The sequence below is a fragment of the Panthera onca genome, chromosome D1 (assembly GCF_046562875.1).
Source record: "Panthera onca isolate mPanOnc1 chromosome D1, mPanOnc1 haplotype 2, whole genome shotgun sequence".
Classification (NCBI taxonomy): domain Eukaryota; kingdom Metazoa; phylum Chordata; class Mammalia; order Carnivora; family Felidae; genus Panthera; species Panthera onca.
The window spans coordinates 9,979,572-9,994,395 of record NC_138348.1 but is presented as its reverse complement, the minus strand read 5'-3'; the positions used below and the strand labels follow the sequence as shown (position 1 = coordinate 9,994,395).

General features: G+C 56.7%; 2 protein-coding genes across 5 annotated transcripts in view; one reads left to right on the top strand and one right to left on the bottom strand.

Annotated features, from left to right (window-relative positions):
- The window catches only part of DDB1 (damage specific DNA binding protein 1), a 29,179-nt gene extending 27,988 nt beyond the window's left edge, over positions 1-1,191 (bottom strand). Inside the window, exon 1 of the mRNA XM_060606854.3 lies at positions 972-1,191. Coding sequence (XP_060462837.3) covers positions 972-1,191 — 220 coding nt within the window. The remainder of the gene's footprint in view (positions 1-971) is intronic.
- Positions 1,192-1,255: 64 nt separating this feature from the next.
- TKFC (triokinase and FMN cyclase) lies at positions 1,256-14,194 on the top strand. Of its 4 annotated transcripts, none has more exons than XM_078433548.2 (18): positions 1,256-1,360; positions 2,742-2,857; positions 5,437-5,626; positions 6,746-6,856; positions 6,931-7,112; positions 7,867-7,945; positions 8,276-8,365; positions 9,117-9,151; positions 9,232-9,316; positions 9,408-9,497; positions 10,029-10,145; positions 10,462-10,581; positions 10,722-10,859; positions 12,270-12,376; positions 12,481-12,584; positions 12,722-12,755; positions 12,860-12,949; positions 13,320-14,194. In XM_078433548.2, the coding sequence occupies exons 2-18, from the start codon at positions 2,855-2,857 to the stop codon at positions 13,479-13,481; spliced, it is 1,737 nt and encodes a 578-aa protein (XP_078289674.2). In that variant the 5' UTR covers positions 1,256-1,360; positions 2,742-2,854; the 3' UTR covers positions 13,482-14,194. The 4 variants fall into 4 exon arrangements, with proteins under 4 accessions (XP_078289674.2, XP_078289676.2, XP_078289675.2 ...); XM_078433550.2 differs by having other exon boundaries at positions 1,291-1,383; XM_078433549.2 differs by lacking the exon at positions 1,256-1,360 and adding an exon at positions 1,390-1,595.
- Positions 14,195-14,824: the final 630 nt, after the last annotated feature.

Sequence of the window (14,824 nt, the reverse complement as noted above, 5' to 3'; positions counted from 1 at the left end):
ACTGTGAAAACCTTTCAGATGGCTCTGTGCCCTCAAATTTTACTTTTCCTACCGCAGTGGCAGACTTATCTTCCCGGTAAGGGATGCTGGAGAAAGCGTTCACCTGCATTCAGTCCTTACCTACATTCTCACAAAATCTTGACCAAACAGATCGGATGGAATGCAAATTCTCAGAGCTTTATATCAAGACACTGTTTTTGTCCACACCTCTTGCCTTCCCAGCAGTCGACCAAATAACCCCCCATCCACACTCCCTCACAGCTTCCAACTCTCCAAACAACAAGAGTTTTGTTTTGGAATCGTGATTAGGATGTACACAAACATACAACTTTGAGGCCTTCATATTCTGCTGTGAACGTGGTTCAAGACTATTACTCCCGGGGTTCTGGACATCTGTGTCCTTTGTGATCCTTGTCTAGTCAACAAGGCAAACCCATCACAGGGCCGGGCCATCCGAACCCTCGGCTCTAGCAGCTCCCTCGAGTAAACAACAGCCCCAGGCAGAGAAGACTCCTCTCCTTCGGGTGAGAGCGTACATTCCTCACATCCCTCCACCTCCTGCACCTTCCAGGCTCTCCCACTGGAAAATTCTGACCCTAAGAAAGTCGCCATCGCCACCGCCCCTTCCCCTGACCACACGAGGCCAATCTCGCCCCCCCCCCCCGCAACACCGCACAATCCACTCACACTTCGCTCTGTCCCAGTGGGGCCCGTCCCTGTCCCCGAGGCCAAGTGACCTCCCAGGACGAAAAGGGGACCCCCAAGCGCAGCTTTTACTCCCCAAAAGGCGCGTGCTTCTTTTAAGGACACCTTCTTTAAAGCCGTGGGCTGGCGGAGCTCCGTCGGCCGCCAGCACCTTCCATTCCCGGGACTCGGTCCCGCCCGGCCGCCCCAGGGGCCGCGGGCCTCCCTAGGCCTCGGTGCCCCCCCAGCTCCCTCCCTCGCGGGGTCCCCTGCCCCGGCAGCCTCACCGGTCACGCAGCCGTTCACGGCGGTGGGCTTCTGTGCCGTTACCACGTAGTTGTACGACATGTCGAGGTCTGGGGCGGCCCGTCGGCACTCGAGCGCAACGATAGAGAAATGGACACAGGCGAAGAGACAGGGGCCCCCACCCGCGCGCGGCGAACTCCAATGCCGCTGCCTCCGCCCCAGAGACACGTTGCAGGCCAGAGCGGCCGGGGCGCAGGGCATCACGGGACGGCCTCACCTGGCCTCTTGGAGGACTCACGGCGCCCTAGGCGGCCAACCAAAAGAGGCCCCGCCCCTAGAGGCCCCGCCCCGTCTCTTACCGCCCGAGCCCGGAGTACCCGGATGAGGGCGAGCCGTCGGGGGTCCTTAGGAAGCGGCTGCGGTTTTGGAGGTGGCTGTTGCGGGCGTGAGCGGGTGGGGGCCCCTTCCTCCGCCCTCGGAACCGACCCTCTGCCCTCAGCCCCCGTCCGCGTCTTTCGCCCAACCGAAGACCCCCGTCCTCTCCCTCTTCCATTGCTCGGAGAGTTCTCGGGGCTGATCTCCCTTTTGGAACCGGAAGTACTGCAGAGGTCTAAGAGGGTCAGGGAGGGGACAGCGATTTGTGCACCTCCCAGACTGGAACCAAGGTCCGGACCTCTCTCTCCTTAGCACCCCCAGTTCCTCCAAACTCAGCCGGTACCCTCACCTGGCCCTAGGATGATCGATCACTCTGCCTTACCCCGAGGACACCAGGAGCCTCACCTTTCCTCTTTTAAACTGTGTTTTATTATTCAGATATGGGAGGGCCCGCTAGGCCACTCGCCCTCATTATTAGTGCCCCCGTTGCTGTAGAAATTCTGACCTCAAACACAAAACCGGAATTTCCCCGGGTGAGACCCTTAATGGCCCAGGAAAGCAGTCAGTCCTGCAATTTCCAGGCCACTCCACCTCAGAGAGGCTTTGCAAGGAAGGAGTAGGAGGAGGACCACGTCGCTTGGAGCACCTACAGCATGCCACAGAGAAGGCAACCCCCATTTTACAGATGAGGAAGCTGAGGCTCAGGGGAATTGGTTTACCTGAGATCTCCCCAGTAAGTCAGGCAGAGCTAGGTGGGGACCCTGGGTGCAGACTGTTTCTATTGTAGATGCAGAGTGAGCATGAGACCTTGGATGACCCCAAGATACCTCTGAACAAGGCTGCACTGAGAGAAGCTAAAATGTCATTGCCATTTACCTACGTAAACAAGGACTCTGCCTGACTTAGGAAGCACTGAATAGCCAGTGAAAAGAACACAGGCTTTGTAGAAAAACTAGGCCTGAGTTTGAGTCCTGACTGTTACCAGTATGACCTTGGACAAGTCATTCGAGCTCTCTGCCTGTTTCCCAGAAGTAAAATGGGGTCACAGACTCAGCTGCTCCCTTCCTGGTGTGGTGCCAAGACCAAGTGCATGAAGATCTTTGTAAATGAATTCACTGCATGCGATGCCCATATAGGAGTTGAAGTTACTCCGTGGGTAAACGCCCCTTGGTGATGAGGTGGGTGCTGTTCTTGGGCATAAAAGCAGCCCTGTGCCCAGCATGGATCAGTCTGTCTTCTGGCAGCCAAGTGCAGGTGTGAACCTTGGTCAGCCCCGTGCTCTTCTCCATTCGCAGCCCACGTACTAGAGTTTGGACTTGGATCAAAGTCTGGGGCAGCTCCCTCATTACTAGGGCCCTGGGTGCGTGATTGTGCCAGCAGGGTGCCAGTAGGCTGCCAGTGCCTCCAGCGGCTCATACTGTTATCCTCTCCTACAGGTGCTCCTACGACCTTTGCTGTGCTTAGACCCAGGTACTACCCACGGGATCGCCCAGCCTCTGGCAGCTCAACGTGAAGGCGTGAACTCAGCTTGCTTCAGAGCCTCCCCACCATGGTGAGTCCCATGAGGGCCAGGGCAGAGGAGGGATACCGTGGCCTTAGAGCAGTGGGGGTACCAGCCCTAGGCATGCTGGAGTTCCTTACACCCTGACAAAAAGACGCTGCTGCCTCCTGAGGTTCACAGAGGTTATGAGAGGAGAGGGAGTCATCCTCCCTCTCAGGGCCGGATCTCTGCTTCCCTCCATTTCCCAGCTGGTCCCAGCCGGGCCCGGGGCTGCAGCCTCTCAGTCCCTCCAAGGCCCATCTGCCCCTGGTCTTGGTCATACATTTAGATTAAAACATTCCTAGGTGCCTATTCTGTAATAGACACTGTAGCAGTCACAGGAGGAGTCACGAAGGATCTGGTGCCTGTTCCTGAACTGAGGCAAGTGTGGGCTGGTCCCAGAGGTGTTTCTTACACCCTGTGGGTGGTACACCTCTGGTACACTGTGGGTGGCCCAGCATGCCCCTGGGCCTTACTCCAGGTCCACTCTAGAACTAGATCTGAACCAAAGCAGGCCTTGGAGAGACGTGGGTTCACATTTCAGCCTGTCACCAACCAGTTGTGTGACCTTCTTATAAAAGACTTGATCTCTCTGAGGTTGTTTTTTGTTTTCCTCACCTGCCGTGCGAGGCATATTAGGGCCCACCTCCATGTGGCCGTGAGGTGTTAATCAGACCTGAATCTGGGAGTCCTCACTCAGTGCCTAATCAACTTCCTTTACTTTTACTTTTCTATCCTCTCAGGCCACCGGGAACCAGGGTTGGCACGGTTGCCCGAGCCCCCCCTTCTGCCTCTGGTTGCAAATCCCAGGCAAGACTGACTGTCAGGAATGGCAGGGGGACACATTCTTGGAGGCTGGTGGCTCTGAAGGCTGGGCTTGAAGTTGAGACCGACTCAGAATTTCTTTGCGTATTCCAGTCCCCAGAGGGCTCTGAGAGCCACAAGCCCATGCCCTTACTAGGGCAAGACTTCTGTCACTCTCCGCCTCCCTTCAGCCCCTCGGGAAAGCAGCGTGATAAGGCTAAAATGGGACTATCTTTGGAGCCAAGCAGACCTGGACACTCACTGGCTGTGTGACCCTGGGCAAAGTCACTAAACTATGCCTCGGTTTCCTCTTCCAGGCTAATCTTTCCTGCATAGTGTGGTTGGGAATATTAAATGAAGCATGCCCAGAAGCACTTAGACCCAGACCTCGCTCTCAGTCACTACTTGGGAACAGAGCCAGTCTTATTATTCTGCTCGCTTCCTGCCGACCTGGGCTGCTCTCCTAATCCCAGAGCAGGTGGCTCGGCTTTGGTCCCTGCCAGAGTTTGCACAAAGGAACCGGATGCCCGTAGGTTTAGGGAAGGAGCCTCAGGGAGATGCACCTTGACAGGACCTGGCTCAAAGCCGCCCTGGGCCACCAGGCGGCGCTAGGATCCTGCCCTCTGGGTCCGTATTAGGCTCTAGTCTCTCTTTGGGACAAAGGCAGAACCCACACCCTAGTCTGCAAACCTTGTTCAGCTAGCAAGGGAGAAAAAGGGAGTAGCTGCCTTTTATTCAGTTCTGACCCTACAGCAGGTATCTACTCTAGTTCATTAAGTCCCCAATTTGCCAAGGAAGACAGAGGTCAGAACGGTGAGGTGTCTTCCCTGAGCCTTCACAGCCGATGAGAGGCAGACGTGGGCTTTGAGCCCAAGCGCTCGTGACTGCAGAACCCAAATTCTCTTCCACTCCAGTCCCCGCGCTGGCCGCCTCTGCCTGCACCCTGTGTCAGCTCGGCTCTCCCCTCAGGCAAGCTGCCCCAGACCCTCCCAAGCGAGGTGTCCCATGGCCAGGTCCCACCTTCTACTTGTAAGGACCTGCCCACCTCTTCCTGACGGTCACTGGTTGCTCAGGTCATTCTAACTTGCTTCCTGGCCCGGCCACCATATGCTTTCACACCTCCAGACCCTGGCGTGGACTCTCCCCCCCGCGACCTGGAATATCCTTATCCTTTTTCCCTACCCCGGGCCTCTCGTGTCCTTTCCCTTCCTAACTCCTACCTGTCCTCACAAAGATTCTCGGGATCCACCGAGGACACGGTGCATTCCTCCCGTGCTGCACTTCCCACAGCATGTTGAAATGATCTCTCTGCACTTCCATCAAGGGCAGGACCAGCGTTCTGTTAACTCTTTGCACACAGTGCCTAGCACCGGGCACACCAAGAGGCTCAGGAAATGTTTGTCCTGCACCAGAGGCCCGGCGGGAACAGGGTGCCTCCTCCAGGCACAGGAGCCTCGGCCTAGGGCTTCTCCTCCTTAGAAGAAGACTGTTGGGCCCTAATGTTATTACATTCGTTAATACTCAGGATTCTAGGTCCCCTCTTTTATTTCTACTGAAGCCATTCTCCCAGCTAAATTTGACCCATAGTCCAAAGCGCTTCATAAATTTTGCCCTGAATAAATGATCCCAAATTAAGAGAACTCCCAGAAGCAGCCACCTAAGAAAGGCATGCCCAGTTCGAGGAACTGCTGGGCCTTTGGGGTCCCCCTACGGTTAAGGGGTCCTAGCCGCAGCAGCGTGTCCCTGCCAACCGCACCTGGAGCCTCCTCCCTGCTCTTCTCTCGCAGACATCCAAGAAGCTGGTGAACACGGTGGCAGGCTGTGCTGACGATGCCCTTGCTGGCCTGGTGGCCTGCAACCCCAACCTGCATCTCTTGCGGGGCCACCGCGTGGCCCTCCGTTCTGACCTGGACAGCCTCAAGGGCCGCGTGGCACTCCTGTCAGGTGGGGGCTCCGGCCATGAGCCTGCCCATGCCGGTGAGTAGTCTGGGCAGAGTGCACGGGCTCCTGGGAGATCCTCGGGGCTCCTGGGTGTTGAGGACAAAGCCCTGGTCGGGTCCCGGGTCCTCCTCTCCCAGTCCCTCAGGCTGAGATCCGGGGCCAGTCGTGGCCTCTCTCTGGGCCTCGGTCTCTGTGTCTCTCAAGCACAAGGTTGGACCAGATGACCTCGGAGGCCCTTCCAGCTCTGCGAGTCAGTGATTCTGTGAATCCTGGCCTTCCAGGCCCACGTGACCCTTCCCCTCCTCCATGAAGCCTTCCTGACTTTTCCAGCCTAGAACCGTATACTTTTTCTGAATTCCCACCCTGCATTTTCGCATATAACGTGGACAGTCCTAGGTTGTTTCCTGTTCAGTGCCAGACATGGGGAGTTTTCATTGAGCATTCCTGGGGGGCAGGGACCGGGCTTTGTATCGTCTGTACCTTTCCTGTCTCCCTCGGCAAAGCCATCCTGAGCACCATTCACGAGAACCTGTTGTTGCCTGGCACTGCTTTGGGCGCTAGGCATGCACCAGTGAGTCAGAAAGATAAGGTACCTGCCCTCACAGAGCTTCTGTTCTCCTTTGGAGATGCAGTAACTAGGTAAACACACAGTGAAAGAGCATTCCAGGGGCATCTGGGTGGCTCGGTCAGTTAAGCATCCGACTTCGGCTCAGGTCGTGATCTCACCGTTCGTGGGTTCGGACCCTACGTTGGGCTCTGTGCTGTCAGTACAAACCTGCTTCGGATCCTCTGTCCCCCCCTCTACTGCCTCTCTGCTGCTGGTTCTCTCTCCCTCTCTCCAAATAAGTAAACTTTTTTTTTTTTTTTTTTTTAAAGAAGAGTGTTTCAGAGCGTGTAAATCAAGTAGCAGAGACAGGAGAGCAGGGTAAAGGAACAGGGAGTCACTGGGGATGGGGCAGGGACTTGCCTCCGTTGGGAGGTCAGGGAAGGCCCTCCGAGGAGACAGCCCCTGAGGAAAGGTCTGTGGAGGGTGACCCGGGTGTTCTTTCAGCACTGAGCACACAGTAGGCCTTGCCAAACCGTGAAGCCCAGGAGCACGGGAAACCCTGGGGACTGCAGGCCCAGGTCCCCAGCGAGCACCCGCTCTGTCTCCAGGTTTCGTAGGGAAGGGGATGCTGACAGGGGTCATCGCAGGAGCCGTGTTCACCTCCCCGGCAGTGGGCAGCATCCTGGCAGCCATCAGGGCAGTGGCCCAGGCAGGCACAGGTAAGCCTGGTGTGCAGGAGGGGCTGCTGCGGGGAGGCCAGGCACTGAGGGGGCCCTGCCGGCTGCCTCTGCAGTGGGGACCCTCCTCATCGTGAAGAACTACACTGGGGATCGGCTCAACTTCGGCCTGGCTCGGGAGCAGGCCCGGGGTGAGGGCATCCCCGTGGAGATGGTGGTCATCGGGGATGACAGCGCCTTCACCGTCCTGAAGAAGGCAGGCAGGCGGGGACTCTGCGGCACAGTGCTCATACACAAGGTGAGATTTCCCACCTGGGACACTGGCTGGCCGGCACCCCCCACCCCCAGCCTGCTCTTTCCAGCCAGCCCACCTCCCAAGAAGCCACTCCTTCCCCAGTGCGCCCTGATCCAGGAAGCCCCTTCAACTACCTAAGCAGAGAATGGAAGCATTCTCCCGGACCTTTCCCTCTCCTTTCCCCACACCCACCCAGTTGCCCTGTCCTAGTGATCGGACTCCCGAATGCCCCTATGACGCACGTGCCCCAGAGCCCTGCCCTTCCTGTCCCAGCCTTGGTTCAGGCGCCCATGTGCTCATACCCGGGTGGTGGTCGCTGCTCCTCCCTGGGTTCCCTGCCAGCTTCCTGCCTACCCCTCCAGTATGTTCCCCACCCTGCCCCAGAGGTTTTGAAAATGTGTATCTGACCAGCTTGTTCACGTGCTGAAAGCCCCCCAGGCTTCTGAGAGTCAACCAGGGTTTCTTGCCCAGGCGTCCACCGACTAGCTGTGTGACACTGGACCAGTCACCTCCCTTCTTTGGGTCCATTTCTCTGTTTGCAAAGTCTCTTCTGGCTCCCAACACATTGGGGTTCTTGAAGATTCCTGGCAAGTGCACCGTGAACGCAAGAGGGTGCACTCTTCTGCCCTAAATGTGGTGGGCCGGGTTAAGGTGACGGTACTGAGATGCCCTCTTCCCAACTAGAAACTCAGCCCCAGCCGGTCGTCTACCCCCAAGTGGTACGGTGACCCCTTCCCCTCATTCTGTGCGGGTGCAGGTGGCAGGTGCCCTGGCTGAGGCAGGTGTAGGGCTGGAGGAAATCACAAATCGGGTGAGCGTGGTTGCCAAGGCCATGGGTGAGTGCCGGCCCAGGGATTTGGGAGGGGCCGGTGGGAGGATGAGGCTGACCTTGGGACTGACTAGGAGCAGGTTCCCTGCAGCTGCATAGGAGGGCTTTCCAGGCAACTCCCCAGGGGCTAAGGGAACGTCTCCTGGGGGAGCTCCAGGGGACAGGTAGCTTGGGTCCCCAAGCTGGGTTTCTCTTCCACCACCAAGGTGAAGAGTCTGGTGGCCTGTGTCAGCCAAGAGGCTGCCGTGGGCAGGGCTCCCGAGGTGTCTCTGCTGCCTGGCCCGACGCCCGGTGCCAAGAGCAGAATCTTTCTCACGCCTTGTCCTCATTCCCGCAGGAACCCTGGGAGTGAGCTTGTCCTCCTGCAGCGTCCCTGGCTCCAGACCCACCTTTGAGCTCTCACCGGACGAGGTGGAGCTAGGCCTGGGTGAGTTTGGGGCCACCCCTGTCCTGGCCGTGCCTGCGCCTGGGTCTTGCCCACGTCTTATGCCCTGGGAGCTTTCCTCCCTGCTCACCTGGAGCAGGCGCCAAAGTAGTCTTCGTTGTTGGGGGTTTTTTAAGTTTATTTAAGTAATCTCTACACCCAACATGGGGCTTGAACTCACAACCCCAAGATCAAGACTTGCATGCTCTTCCGACAGAGCCAGCCGGGCGCCCGGGTCTTACTATTTTTATGTGGGCACTTGAGGCCCTTCTGGCCCGGCCTGCCTGGTCTCTTTACCTGCTTTACCGTCCACGCCTAGGGCTCTGGCCATGGGGGCTCTGTGCACCACCCACCTCCTTGTCTTTGTTCACACCACTTCTGGGCCCCTCTACCTCTGCCAGAAATCAGCCCTTCTTTCAAAGGGGGTCAGAGGCCACCCAGCTCCCTTCTTCCTCCCCCCACGCTTCCGAAGTGATAGGCAGAGGCCTCAGGTGGCCTCGCCGTGATTGCCTCTAGTTAAAGCTGCTTAACTAGTTAAAAGTTAAGTAGTTAGGTTCTAGCTGTCTCCACTACCCAGCCATAAGCTCCCAGAGAGCAGACTGTGTAGCTTTCATTATTCTGTCCATTGCCCCCGACACTCCTCACATACACGGTGCCTAGCCTCGTGCTGAGTACTTAGTAAATCCTTGAGCAAAACATGAGGAGCAAATCCGCAGGCCCCGAGTGGGTCCACGGTGACCAAGTCTATCCACAGGGATCCACGGGGAAGCTGGCGTGCGCCGGATAAAGGTGAGAGGACTCCGTGGCCCAGGCTGGTGTAAGACCAAGGCCTCCCAACGCAGCTCACCCCTGACCCTTCCTTCTGACAGATGGCATCCGCCGACGAGATCGTGACACTCATGCTCGACCACATGACGAACTCCTCCAACGTGTCCCATGTGCCCGTGCAGTCTGGTGAGGGGCTGTCACGCTGCCTCCCAGCCTTTCCTCCCACTCTGGGCAGGGGGCCTGGAGAGTCTCACCTAGGCGTCATGTCTGCCCACAGGCTCCTCAGTGGTGCTGATGGTCAACAACCTGGGTGGCTTGTCATTCCTGGAACTGGGCATCATGGCCAACGCGGCTGTCCGCTCTCTGGGTGAGCCCTGCATCGGAAGGGGACCTCCCCGACCCCTGGAGCTGCTTTCCCTGCAGCCCTTTGAAGCCAGACATGAGAAAAGCAGCCAAGATGGGGTCTTGAGATGGCCCAGAGCAGGGGCGTACAGGCAGACGAGCCCAAGTCAGGCCATCACTCTGCCAGCTGATGACTGGATGCCTTGAGCCTGTCTCCTTGTCAGCTAGGAAGTGGCAACAATAGTACCTGCTTTATAGGGTCGTTACGAGAATCACACGAGATTGAACAAACATAACACACTTAGCATACAGCTTGGCACCTGCTGAGAACTCAGTAAAGGAGACTTGTAATTACCTCTCTTCCTTATAGAGGGGGCACCTCCAGGGAATGTGGTAATTTGGGGCATCCCTGAGGGAATCTGGCCCTCTCCCTACTAACCTCAGGACCCTAGCTTCCAAAGTCCTTGTTTCTCTCCGTTTCTTTCTCTGACGCTCTGAGGACAAGTGCCCACCTTCCTCTCCTTCCCTCATGGACCTCCACACTCTGGTATTGCAGAGGGCCGCGGGGTGAAGATCGCCCGTGCCCTAGTGGGCACCTTCATGTCTGCCCTGGAGATGCCTGGCATTTCTCTCACCCTTCTGCTGGTGGATGAGCCTCTCCTGAAACTGATCGGTGAGACCTGGAAGCCGGGGTCATCCGAGCCTGGCCTCCTTGTGGCCAGGAGGAGCCATGGGGACTTGGAGACACCCCCTCAGGGACCATGACCTCTGTGGAGTGGCCCTTTGTGGCTTCTCCAGCCTTCAGCTCTCACTTGAGGCGTTGGTAGTAGGATCCTCCCCAGGGACCCTTCACACTTCCCTTGTACACAGCAGGCACTCGGTACTTGCTTGTTGAGATGGAGGGAACCAGGCACAGGTGGGGAGTCCATGTCCCACTTAATCCCTGACCGGCTGACCTGTGTCTACAAGAGTCCTCCTGCTGTTCCTAGATGCTGAAACCACCGCATCAGCCTGGCCCAACGTGGCCAAGGTCTCCGTGACTGGGCGGAAGCGGAGCCGGGCAGCCCCTGCCGAGCCTCTGGAGGTCCCCGATTCCACTGCCACAGGAGGTACTGAGCTGTGCTGTTAGGGAAGTGGCCCAGGGATTTGGCCTGAGCCCCGAGGGGTGTGGGGTAGACAAGGGATCTCCTGCCCATGCCTCCCCACACGGGTCAAGTTCAGCCTCTTCCCCGCTGGCCTCCCTCTCCAGGCTTAGCCTCCGGGCAGACGGTGCTTGTGCTGGAACGGGTGTGCGCCACCCTCCTGGGCCTGGAGGAACATCTGAATGCCCTGGATCGAGCTGCCGGCGACGGGGATTGTGGCACCACCCATAGCCGTGCTGCCAGAGGTTGGTGCCAGGGTCCCTCTAGGGTTAAGAGAGGAGCTGGTGTAGAACATTGGTTCTGAGGTTTTGGCATTTCACGAACCAGAACAATTTTTTTTTTTTTTTGGCGTTTATTTATTTTTGAAAAAAAAAAAAAATTTAAATTAAAAAAAAAAAAAAAGGGGCGCCTGGGTGGCGCAGTCGGTTAAGCGTCCGACTTCAGCCAGGTCACGATCTTGCGGTCCGTGAGTTCGAGCCCCGCGTCAGGCTCTGGGCTGATGGCTCGGAGCCTGGAGCCTGTTTCCGATTCTGTGTCTCCCTCTCTCTCTGCCCCTCCCCCGTTCATGCTCTGTCTCTCTCTGTCCCAAAAATAAATAAAAAACGTTGAAAAAAAAAAAAAAAATTTAAATCAAAAATAAACATTAAAAAATACTTTTTTTAGAAGTTTCTTCTAACACTACAAATGTAGAAATGTTGTTACTGCAAAATAAAATATTTTTTTGATAAAATTACGTAGGTACATATGTATGTATATACGTAAGCTCTAGGCCCAACATGGGGCTTGAACTCACAGCCCTAAGGTCAAGAGTCGCATGTTCTGAGCCAGCCCGGTGCCCCAACGTGTAATCTTTTATAGTGAATAATAACTTTCAGATTCAAGGAAAACTCATATAATTGTCCTTATGTTTCTCAGCTTACCCAGACTAATGAAAGGCTCTTAATTATCCAGCCACCATGGGCTGGATTCCATCAAGAATTAGGCCCACCCCGGGCCTGGCACTGCTCTGCGGCTCTGAATACAATAGTAAGCCAAGCAGATAAAACTCCCTGCCCTCGTGGCTTATGTACGGGTGGGGGAGGCAAACAGCCGACGAGGAGTATCCAGGAAGGAGGACGCAGGGCAAAGGGCCGAGAAGTGAAGCAGGGGCTTGAGGCAGGGAACGCCAGGCCGAGGGTATCCGGGGCATGCCTCAGCTTCTGGGTGACAGGTGCCAAGGTCCCTGTCAGTCCCGGTTTCCCACCGCTCTGCAGACTGCCCAGAGGGTGTAGAAAAGGAGCTTTGGGGGGGTGCCTGGGTGGCTCAGTCAGTTAAGCGGCTGACTTCGGCTCAGGTCATGATCTCACGGTCCGTGAGTTCGAGCCCCGCGTCGGGCTCTGTGCAGACAGCTCAGAGCCTGGAGCCTGTTTCGGATTCTGTGTCTCCTTCTCTCTGACCCTCCCCTGTTCATGCTCTGTCTCTCTCTGTCTCAAAAATAAATAAACGTTAAAAAAAAAAAAAAAAAGAAAGAAAAGGAGCTTTGGGAATCTCCCGAGGTTGGATTCCTCAGCCTCTTCCTGTGGCCATTACTTCAGCCTGGCAGCGAGGCCTGGGTGCTTGGTTGGGGTCCAGGCAGATGGGAGAGTCTGAATTCTTCGATGATTTTCTGTCTGCAGCAATCCAAGGGTGGCTGAAGGAGGGTCCACCCCCTGCCAGCCCTGCCCAGCTACTCTCCAAACTGTCTCTCCTGCTGCTGGAGAAGATGGGAGGCTCCTCTGGGGCGGTGAGTGCCGGCAGCCCCTGGGACCGGAGGGCTGACAGAGGGATCCCCCCGGTTGGCTAAGGCCCAGGCCAGCCCCGTGTGCTCAGCGTTTTGGTCCTTCCCAGCTCTATGGCCTGTTCCTGACTGCGGCGGCCCAGCCACTCAAGGCCAAGACAGACCTGCCAGCCTGGTCTGCTGCCATGGATGCCGGCCTGGAGGCCATGCAGAAGTGAGCCAGAGCCCCGGGCCTGAGACCAAGGGTGGGCTGGGGGCAGTGGATGATGTCACCCACTCCCAGCCAGGCCCGGTCCCCACTCCTAAAGTGACTCCCTGCAGGGAGTCCCACACATTCTCTTTCCCTGCCAGGTACGGGAAGGCTGCTCCAGGGGACAGGACTATGGTGTGTATTCAGCCCAGCCCTTCCCTCTTTTGAGTATAGAGGCCCTGAAGGCCCCCCTCTGTGGCAGGGCCTCTCCTCAGTCCCCTTTCCCTCACCTTATCCAGCTGGATTCCCTGTGGGCAGCAGGACAGGAGCTCCAAGCCTGGAAGAGCCCAGGGGCCAATCTGTTCCATGTTTTGACGAAAGCAGTCCAGGTGAGTGAGGCTGGGACCCAGCCACCCAGGAAGACAGGCTTGGAGCCACTGGGCTCCCATCTCTATGTGACCCTGAACAAGTTAATATCCTTCGTGTACCTGTTTCCTCCTCTGAACAGGGAGAGGAGTACCTATCTCAGGGGTACTGTGAGGCTAAGAGAGATGTGCAGCCCCAGCACAGTGTCTAGGACATAGCAAGCCCTCAGGAGATGGTAATTCTTGCCCTGCCAGACGTATGTGAGAAGTGACCTGTCCACCCTGGTGACAGTACTCAGGGCGTTGATAGGGCTGGGGCAGAGGGGTGCAGGGTCCATGGGAGGAAGGAGGCCTGGTGGCTTGTCTTTGAGCCTGCTCCCATGTTCCCACTCAGAGTGCGGAGGCTGCGGCCGAGGCCACCAAGACTATGGAAGCGGGAGCCGGGAGAGCCAGTTACATCAGCTCTGCGAGGCTGGATCAGCCGGACCCTGGGGCAGTGGCCACGGCCGCCATTCTCCGGGCCATCCTGGAGGCCCTGCAGCACAAGGGTGTGTGAGCGCCTCCTGGGCCTCTGTGCCCCTCTCACCGCGGCTCAGCGGTGGCCACTGGCAGTTCCTCCTGTCTTCCAGCTGTGACCCTCCCTGTCCCCTTGCCCCCAGGGCCTGTCCTGAGTTTGGCAGGGAACCCTCTACCAACCTCCAGAATTCCTACAGAAACTGCAGGCCCAGAGTGGGTCATGTACCACCTTACGCTACCCTTTCCCTCTTCAGGGAGGTGGAATTCTGGGGTCATGCTGCTCTGCCCCAGCCACCTTGAGGCCTCAGTGATAGGCATTTTCCTTGGGTGGCAACATGGCCTTTAACTGGCCATGCTAATTTGGTTTTAAGGCTTCCCGTGAAAGGCCTTCCGACCTTGACCCTGAGCCAATGTGAAAAACAAGCAAATAAACCACATGGAAGCAAGAGCTCCGGCTTCTGCTGAGGGAGATTTTTCCCACCAATACGCCAGGCACTAAGGCCTCAGCCTCTGGTTGAAATGATCATGACCCGGGGTGCCTGGGTGGCTCAGTGGGTTAAGCATCCCAACTTTGGCTCAGGTCATGATCTCAGAGTTCGTGAGTTCGAGCCCTGCGTTGGGCTCTGTGCTCACAGCTCTGAGCCTGGAGCCTACTTCAGAGTGTCTCCTCTCTCTGCCCCTCCCGTGCTCACATTCTGTCTCTTTATCTCAAAAATAAATAAACATTAAAAAAATTAAAAAAAAAAAAAAAAAGATGATCACGACCCATACCCTTCTACGTGACACCCAAAGGTAGGGTCTACGCAGCTGGGCTGGCTCCACTGGGATCCCATTCCCGTTCTCCCTCCAGTACACACACCACACCTCCTAGGCGTGCTTTTCTCAGCACTACGATAACCTTCAGGAATCCAGTGGGCAAACAGGACACCAGAAGAAATCACCGTATTTTATATGTAATTTTTTTTGAAATCACCATATTCTAAAGCTCAGTGGTAGGACAGAAGCTGCACCCAAGCCAAACCCCAGGTCCCTAGGGCAATCGCGGATAGCACCTGGGCAAGCAGGAGGGGCTGCTGCGTCCGGTGCACGGTAGAGACGATACGCACACCTGGCCCGTGCTCGGTGCAGGGGAGCAGTTAAAGGCACTGGTGTGGACTCAGACACAACTAAATCCCGATTTGGCTTCAAACCGGCTACATAAACTCAGGCCCACTATTTAGCCTCTTGGGATCTGTAAAATCAGAACAGTACCCGTCTCACAGGGACAAGGACAGGGACTGACATGAACTGAAGGCAAAGCCCCCAGCACAGCCCAGGTGCTCACTCGCTGAGTTCCTGTTATCACTAGTGTCTGCACCCGACTCCTGCCGGGTCATCTGATCC

Bases quoted from the DNA above. Each gene is read 5' to 3' on its own strand.
- TKFC (XM_078433548.2), top strand. The intron at 10,582-10,721 runs GTACTGAGCTGT...CTCCCTCTCCAG, and splicing joins CGATTCCACTGCCACAGGAG to GCTTAGCCTCCGGGCAGACG. The intron at 12,950-13,319 runs GTGAGTGAGGCT...GTTCCCACTCAG, and splicing joins TTTTGACGAAAGCAGTCCAG to AGTGCGGAGGCTGCGGCCGA.